Raw genomic sequence first — 9,153 nt, 5'->3', positions numbered from 1 at the left:
TTCCACAATGGTTGTATCATTTTACAGTCCCACCAGCAGTGTATGAGAGTCCCAATCTCTCCACAACCTCGCCAGCATTTGTTATTTTCTGTCTTGTTTCAAATGAAGGTTTTGAAAGTTGTGTAATTTTATTTGTTAAATCTTTAGTACATGCTACATTAGAACCTGAGGAAATGCCCTCAAAGAGAATTAACTCACAATCTGAGAGAGAAACAAGTTAGTGTTCAATGACTACCATTAGTGCTGCAGATTTTATTATTGCCAGTCTCTCTTGTATGACAAAGGGAACATGTGGAGCCAGCTCCCCTGATGAACATGCATTTTTCACCCATTAAAAAAAGAGAAATGAAAAATTATTTTTGGCTTAACAGTGACTATAAATGCAAAAGATATCCTCAGTGTGAACACACCCTCCTAAGACTACGTATAATGTTTTTTTAAATGCCAGTTTTTACGTACTTACTCTTGAATTGACTTGAATCAGAACATAATTTCTCTAAGACTTCTTTGATTATTCTTCCTTTTGCTGCATTACTTATTACTATTTTTTATTTAAATGTGAATATTCCTAATTACGAAGTACATATATCTTGTTTCTCTACCGCTAACTTGACAGCAGGCATATACAGTACAGTAACTGCCACATCAATATTCCTTTCCTCAGCTCTTTGACCTTGCCAGTGCACCTGGCATACACTGCCAACCAATCTTTTCCCTGAATTATTTTCCATGACTATGGGGAGGTTTCTTAGGTCTTCAGCTATTCTCAAACTCCTTCACTGTGCTGACTGTCCTCCCACAAATAAAAAAACACGACTGTTTCTCAAAGTTCTGTCCCTGGTCTTCCAATATTATCACTTTTGGTATCTGGTCCACAATCATGCCACTAACTACATACAAATGACTCCTACTCTGTAACTGTATGATCTTGGAAACATCACACTCTCTCCTGGCTTCTGAAGAAAGATTAACTGGGTAACATCTAAGGCTGCTCTCCTTCCATTTCTATAATAACAAATATCCTGATATAAAGGACACATTGCTCCAAGTGCCAAAGCCAGGACAAGAAACACAATGCAGTTATTTCCACAGAAGAGAGGCTAAAATTCAGTATCTGACTTAATATGTATCTTCTTATCAGCTAAATTGGAGGTTTTGAAATATGACAATGCTACTATAAATACATCACCACAATTCAAAGTATACTGCCTTATGTACAGATATGTAACATGTGTGTAAAGCATTATTGGTGAGGTAGGGAGAGTGGTGATGCTAGAAAAGAAACACTATCTACTATGCGAAGCAGTGTTCCGCTCCAACTTTATGCAGTTACACCTCTCAACACCAAGGCAGGGAGGAAAACCAGTGTACACAAGAGGAAACTGATAAGACATTTTAAATTCACTTTCTCTTGTAAGGTTCATCAGGATTACACATGCCACAGCAGTAGTATATTTATAAATAACAGAACAATCTTATCTCCTTACCTCAAGGGTCATTATGAAAATGTATGCACCACCCTAGTCTCCCTCCTCAACACCAGGAGGAAATAGCTAAAACAAAAACCAGACTTGACTGAGCTGCTGCTACAATGCTAGGCATCTTCACTGGTTTGATCGACTGTTAGAACAGTAAAATGGGGAGATAAAAATGGCTGATGAGCTATACCTGGCCTGGAGGTTTGAAATGTCATTGTGCCTTACCCAAGAAATCCTTCCTGACCCCTTCAAGCTAGACCAAGTGTCTCTCCTCTATGCACCACAGCACCCTGGTGCAAGAAGCACAGCCCTACCACCTAGCACAATGTCTGACACACAGTACCCAAATATTTTGCTACAATGAATCCAGCTTGAATTTAGGAGTAATTTATATTTTTCAAAGTACAACTTAACCAGTTCTACCTAAAGAGCTTAAAAGTCTAGGTATCTCGATGGTTTAAAGGTCTAAATAATTACTGGCCTCTACTAACTCAATTCTTGATTGAAACATAATAAATACTCAACATTTTGCAACTTCAAGAATGAAATCTCTTTAACCTTCTCCCAAAAATCCATTTTAAAGATGTGAGAGGCCTACAGATGCTACGATCAACTAATAACCTAAACACAAATGTCAGGACCCTTCCTTTATAACCATGTCCATGGCTTCCTTCTCAAGCATTTGTCCATAGTAATTATTTAAATAAGACACTCTGGTGGTGTAGTGGGTAAGGCATTTGGCTACTAACCACAAGGTCTGCTGTTCAAACCCACTAGCTGCTCCACAGAACGAAGATGAGGCAATCTACTTCTGCAAAGATTCAGAGCCTTGGAAACCCAAAGGGCCTCATTCTAAGTTGGAAATGACTCAATGGCAGTGGTTGGTTTGTTGATTTAATGATTTAAATAGCCAATTACCTACTCATCTTTACATATTGAAGAAAACATCTATTCTCCAAATATGAAAGCCAGGACAAGAAACACATTGCAAATGTACTATTTTCACCAATTCAATACCTGACCCAGATATAATAACATGGCTTTTGAGTATGATCTATTAATTTAGACACAAAACATGCCCTTTTAATACTCATGGGACTTAAATTTTGAGCTGGTGGGTATATGTAAGATACAACTTGAAAACAGTATGCCTGCTACTACTGAAAAATGTTTCCCCTTTCAAATGTACACTTATCGCTGATAAAGGCTCAGCATGCCAACATGTAATAAGGATTAGTATACAAAATTTTAAGACTATGTATGCCTTACCTGCAGCTAACTCTCAGATAGTATATGGAGAAAGAAAACAAGATAAAGCATAAAGCAAACATGGCAAAAACTAACTGGTGGATCCAGGTAAAGAGTATAGTGATATTTATTTATTGTAGTATTCTTACAACTTTTCTGACATTCGGTAATTTTTTAAAATACAAAGTTGGAAGAGAAAATTTAAGGCTACAGGCTGAGACCTTCAAGATATTTTAAGCCAACCTTCAGAGTTTCCTTTCCTCCTAGTTCTATAGTGAGACAGCAAGGTTGGGTCTCTCATGGACAGAAATAAAACACAAACTGAAGGCATGAAGAACCCCCCCAAACCCTTGCAATTTGTCTTCCCTTCTGAAGACAATCATTCAAAATCTCAAACAAGTTTAACACGCTGAGAGGGATTTGGGGTTGTATAGTTCTATCAATGTTAGCTAAGCATGTGATTTTCTTGTATTTATGTCCACAGCGAACTGACTCAACTCAGTCTGACTTCAGTCAGGATAACTCTATATGCTTCCACTACCCTTTCTCCTCAAATTCTGGAATTAGAAATCAGGAGCCTCATGGCTAAATAGCAGAAAAATTCCTAAGAAATCAGTTTGGTTTAACCACTGGATAAACCACTGGAAAAGACAGTATTTTCCAAGTGCCTACTAAATGGTAAATATTTACAAACATTCTAGTCAAAGAAATCCTCACAATACTGAGGTGTAGTCTCAATTTTATAGCTAAAAAAATCAAAGTTCAAAAGTAAAGTGACCTTGGCCACTGAACCCATGAAAAGATGCTGAGTGTCAAGAGCTAAAAGAGAGATGCAAATCAAAACCACAATGAGATATTTTACCCGCAGAAGGATGGATAAGATTAAAAAACAAAACAAAACAAAAAAAAAACACACCACAAAGATAACAAATGTTGGCAAAAATGTGGAGAAACTGGAACTCATCTCCGTTGCTAGTGGGAATGTGAAATGATACAACTGCTGTGGAAAATGGTGGTTTCTCAAAAAATTAAAAAGAGAACTACCATGGAATTCAACAATTTTATTCCTAGGTATATACTCAAAAGACTTGAAAGTAAAGACTCAAACTTGTACACCAATGTTCATTGCAGGACTACTCACAATAGCCAAATAGCAGAAATGACCTAAATGCCCATCAAAAGATGAAAGGATAAACAAAATGTGCTACCTACACAAAATGAACTACTAAGCCAATAAGAGAAATGAAAGCATGATATATGCTACAGTATGTATGAAGCTCGAAAACATTTTATATTGAGTGAAATAAGCCAATCACCATAAAGGATAAATACTGTATGATCTCATTTATATAAAAAGCAAATGTACAGAGATCACACAAAGACTGGATAAATGATTACCAGGGATGAGGAGGAGAGGGAAAAGGGGTCAGAAAATAATAGAAAAATCACACTGATTAAGGGTAGGGTTGTACAATCAATTATTATAATTGCTGACAATAAGTTGCACACTTGTAAGAAGTTGAATTGGCAAAAGCTGTGCAACAGACATATCTACAACAGCAACAACAACAAAAGTGTAGCTGCTAAGGTTGCAAATATACAACCACAATCCTCATGAGATGTGGTTCCTTGCTTTGGAGGTTTAAGGTCATGGTTTCACAGGACATTCTAGCTAATAATGTGTTTACTGCTTCTGTTATCTCCTAGTTTGTCATGTAGTGCCTGGACACTTAAAAGATGGCGAGTAGCCATACAAAGCAAAACAAATGGTCTTTATTCACCTGGAGCAACAGAGAAGGAAGCGAGCCATTACCTCCATGAACAACTTTGCCATGAGACCAGAAGAAATGGATGGTGCCTGGCTACCACTACTGAACATTTTGATCAAAAAGTCCACAGAAGACTTCTGATCAAAAGGGGGAATGAAGAACAGAATTCTAAATTCTCAGGGACTCTAGACTAGTCATGGAAGGTAGCTGAACCCCTGAAACCACTGCCCTGAGATTATCTTTAAACCTTAAACCAAAAATATACCCTGAAGTCACCTTAAAAACAAAAAGTTTAGCTTAACTAAAAAATGTCTGCCTTGAGCACTATGCGTTTTAAAGATCTATATGGGATCAAATTAACAACAGCTATTTGAAAGGTAAGACAGGAACCTTAGAGCGCAGCGAGTTTGTTAATGTGGGAGGAGCAGCAACTCAGAAAGAGGGTAATTATGGCTGCACCACTCAAACAATATAATCAACGTCACAACAAAATAAATTCTCAACAACAAAATAAGTAAAATGTGTGTGTGTGGGGGGGAGGGGGTAAGTAAAGTGACTTGCTTGCCCAAGGTCACACAAGCAGTAAGCAGCAGAGCTAAAATGCAAACCCTGCTTGGTCTTTCCCCAAGCCCATGTTTTTGCCACATTATCAACTCTACCTCATTTATGTGAGCAAATCTACTCTCTACTCCTATGAACTAAAGGGTCTTTCCTTAAGGATCTCTCCTTAAGGATCTCTCAATCACCTTGAGTTTTACTATAAAAAATATTTAATACAAAATTCACAAGGCTATGTTATATGTTAGATGCTAACACATTGGCTCCAACTCAGAGCAACCCCATGGACAATGGGATCCAACTGTTGTGACCCAAAGGGTTTTCACTGGCTGATTTTCTGAAGTAGAGAACCAGGCCTTTCTTCTAGTCTTAGTCCAGAAGCTCCACTGAAACCTGTTCAGCAACATACAAGCCTCCACTGACAGATGCGTGGTGGCTACAGTTGAGGTATAATGGCCAGAAATCAAGCCCAGGTCTTGTACATGGAAGGCAAAAATTCTACCACTGAACCACTACCGACCGCGCTTATTCTCATGTAGGTGAAAAATTTAGTCATTACTAAGTTATTAAAATCTCATTGGCTTTTTACCATTGAGCTTTTCCTAAAAGCTGTTAGACTGTTCTTTATTAAATGATCATGAAGGCAAAGGAAATACAGATCCCAAACAGATGCCACACTGAACGAAGATCCAGAAAAGCAGCTTTCTGAAGAACAGATGTTAAGGACATTTTTCAGTGTCAACAAGTGAGAGGAAAACTTCTAGGACAACCACTTAAGGACAAATGACTAGATGCAAAGAATCAGGACAGAACACAATATAAGAGCTGTCTACTTCAGGTAAAAAAAAACTTAAATGCTAATTAAAAAAGACCAGCTTTGCTGGTCTGATAGAGCCTGGTGAGACCTCTGAGACTATAGTCCCTAGCTACCCTTCAGGTCTGCAATTTTGAACTCACTCCTGTGGCTTCCAGCCGAACAACAGACAAGCATATGGGGTAAACATTTACATCAGGTACACAGATATACTCCTCAGAGTGATCAATCATGGGGGAACAGAAGGGCAGTGTTGGCAAAGGGAGAAAACTTGGGGGATGGGAGTGCATGGGAGGGAAGGACACAGGGAAGAGGTAACTGTGGGGAGGAAGTGAGAAGAGAACTGTTAACAATGTGGAGAATTGCAGTCAATGTCACAGATAAAATGTGTAAGAACTGCTGTATGGAAAAGGAATTTGCTCTGTAAACTTTCACCCAAACCACAATAAATATTGAAAAAAAAAAAAAAAAAACCACAAACTTAAATGCTCATCAAACCAAACTAAACTCACTGCCGTTGAGTTGATTTGACTCATAGCGACCCCTCCTTAGGTATCTGAAGTGGTATTTCTATGGGAGTAGATGGCCCAATCTTCCTTCTGAGGAGTGGGTGGTGGTTTGAACTGCCATCTTTCTGGTTAGCAGTCAAATGCCCTAGGCACTACACGACCAGAGGTCCCTAAATGCTCATACTAGCAGAAATTTACTTATGCCCTTGGTAAAACTGAAGAATTTAAGTTATTTAAGAAATGTTTCACAATGTCATAAAGAGGCAACAGTCATAGTAAAGACTAACTTAACTCTGAATATGGAATTTATATGCAATAACACAAACACGTAAGTTCAGTTTAAATATTCTCCATAATTTCACAAAATCAATTGCTAACATTCAGTGAACTTGAAATTCTCTTCCCTCCCTCAGAAAGGGCTACTTCTGCCCAATAATTTTCCATTCAAGTCTGTAAGAAGCTGTAGTCTAGGGCCTGCAGTAAGGAAAGGGAAGGAAAACCAAAAAGAGTCTTACTCTGAAAGAGGTCAGAGGACCCACATACACAGGCAGTTCGACAACCCAAATTGTAAAAACCACACATCCACTTCCCTGTTTTACAAGTCAAGCTCCAGGAGAAAGAAAACTGATTAGTTTCTAAACTGTAATTCTCCAAAAATATATGAAAAAGCAAGGAAGTCCACAAGTGACTGGAAGTAAAACTCCAGTCTAATCACCTGTACTTCTCAAGAGTAGAGAAGTCACATTTCCTAAGTTTCCCATGATCAATCAGGAGGCTTCACTTTGTTCTGAAATGATGTATATGAAAGCACCCAGGCGATAATGCTAAGGCCCATGTTAAGAATTCAACAAATGTTAAAAATATTAAATCTCTGTTGTTAAGATATCTAAGGACATAAACACTGCCATCTAGGTAGGTCAAAAGACAGTTTTGGTTAAGGAAATTATTTCGTTCACTGTGCAACAGGCTCACTGGCATTGTATACAAATTACAAACAGGTTGCAATTTATCAAGATAATTTCTTTAAAACGAGAGAAAAGGATTTTTCACCTTAAACCAATGGAACTATATATTCACCTGTTTCTTCTCTATTACTAAACCTCAAAGTACGACATTTCATATCCTCTAAACAAACCAATCCAATTTCTAAAAATTACAGCTTCCTTGAACTTTAAACAGGGGAAAGTAATCCATGGTGTTAGGACAGTGGTTACCCTGGGGGTGAAGGCAAGGCAGTGAGAGAATTAAAACTGTGTTAGAGTGGGACTTCTGTGTCAGTTCATTCACTGTGGGAACCTGTAAAATCTGTACTTATCTGTAAGTATGCTATACTTCAACTACCTATTAACTAATTTTTTTTGGAAAGGATTTGAAAAATGTCCACATTATTTTTGGAAAGAAAATCTAAGTTCATCCCACCAATACTCGAAGTAAAAAAATTTTAGTGACAAAATCCATTTTACCAGTATCAAATAAAAAGGTCTAACTTGGACTAGAAGTAGGCAAGCTCTCACAGGAGTTTGGAACACTGGCAGCTAATTCCATGAGCATACAGAGGGATGTGAAATGACTCCTCTGCTATCACAAAGAGAAAAAGATGACACAATCCATTAATGCCCTAAGAAGCATATCTAAAACGTAAGACACCTACAGTGCTGCTTTGGGGCTAAAGAAAAAACAAACACCCACTAAAAGGAAAAAAAAAAAGACCAAACCCGCTGTCATCACAGCAACCCTATAGGGCAGAGCAGAACTGCCTCATGGGGTTTCCAAGGCTGTAATATTCATGGAAGCAGAATGCCACATCTTTCTCCAGGAGCGGCTAGTGGGTTCAAAGTACCAGCCTTTCAGTCAGCAGCCGAGCGCTTAACCACTGAGCCACTAGGTTTTCTAAACATATACTACCTACCCTAAAGGTTATCGAAGTGCTTTTGTAACCAGACCTTACCTTATTTGCATTGCCTGTACGCGAAGGCCGCTGTAATCAACCTCTTTTTGCTCAAATTCTTTCCACTCATCTTCATCCTGTAAAACAAATACCCTTTACTGAATTAAAGAACATATAAACATACAACTACGCCAAATATCAGAATATGAAAAGGGATCAAGTGGCTGGAACCTAAATTAAGTATAGACCCTTTTCTGGCCTGAGTCCTTGCTTGTTCCCGAGGCAGACTAGAGGACGAGCCTGCTCAGCAGCCAAACACTGTTACTTCCTCCTGGTTCCTTCAGGAGAGCTGTTAACTTTAAAGCAACCCAGAAAAGCGAAATGAACAGTAATTCCACAACAAATTTCTACCAGTTGCCATGAGACTTTTTAAAGTCTTTCGTTTAGGGGCGTAAAGACCAAGTCCTGTCAACAGAGGTGCTATAAATGCGACTGTTTAAGAGAATTCAGCTCAAACTAGCGGGATGCAGTCAGAACACCCATTACTCAGAACAGACGTCACTCAGTAAATGCTCTTAGCAAGGCACTTCAGACCCAGACCAAGTTTCTCCTGAGGGTGCTGAAGACCCAGTCTTGGCTGAAGCCTAGCGACGCAGAGTGGAGAGCGGTGGTGTCAAAAGGGGTCCCGCGTTCAGACTAACTAGCCGGCGTGGGGAAACCCACGTCACGTGGCGGCCTCTGCGCCCGTCCGCCCGCTGCCCGGCCCCCGGAGCCCCTCCCGGATGCTGCCCCAAGAGGACGGGGGCGGGCACATGAGCGGGCGGGCGCGCGCGGCCAGGGCCCTGAGTACCAGCCTCTTCGACCCCTCACCTTCGTCACGGCCTTGGTG

At 39.4% G+C, this 9,153-nt stretch overlaps 1 protein-coding gene across 1 annotated transcript in view; it reads right to left on the bottom strand.

The window, feature by feature from the left end:
• The window catches only part of CDV3 (CDV3 homolog), a 19,820-nt gene that overhangs the window by 10,447 nt on the left and 220 nt on the right, over positions 1-9,153 (bottom strand). Inside the window, exon 2 of the mRNA XM_042780346.1 lies at positions 8,325-8,401. Within this exon, the coding sequence (XP_042636280.1) occupies positions 8,325-8,401 (77 nt within the window). The remainder of the gene's footprint in view (positions 1-8,324; positions 8,402-9,153) is intronic.

Source organism: Orycteropus afer, unplaced genomic scaffold, assembly GCF_000298275.1.
Source record: "Orycteropus afer afer isolate SDZICR_OR568_19922 unplaced genomic scaffold, OryAfe1.0 scaffold00003, whole genome shotgun sequence".
In the NCBI taxonomy this organism is placed as follows: Eukaryota; Metazoa; Chordata; class Mammalia; order Tubulidentata; family Orycteropodidae; genus Orycteropus; species Orycteropus afer.
Note: the sequence above shows the minus strand (reverse complement) of the source record. Positions and strands in the feature narration are given on the sequence as shown.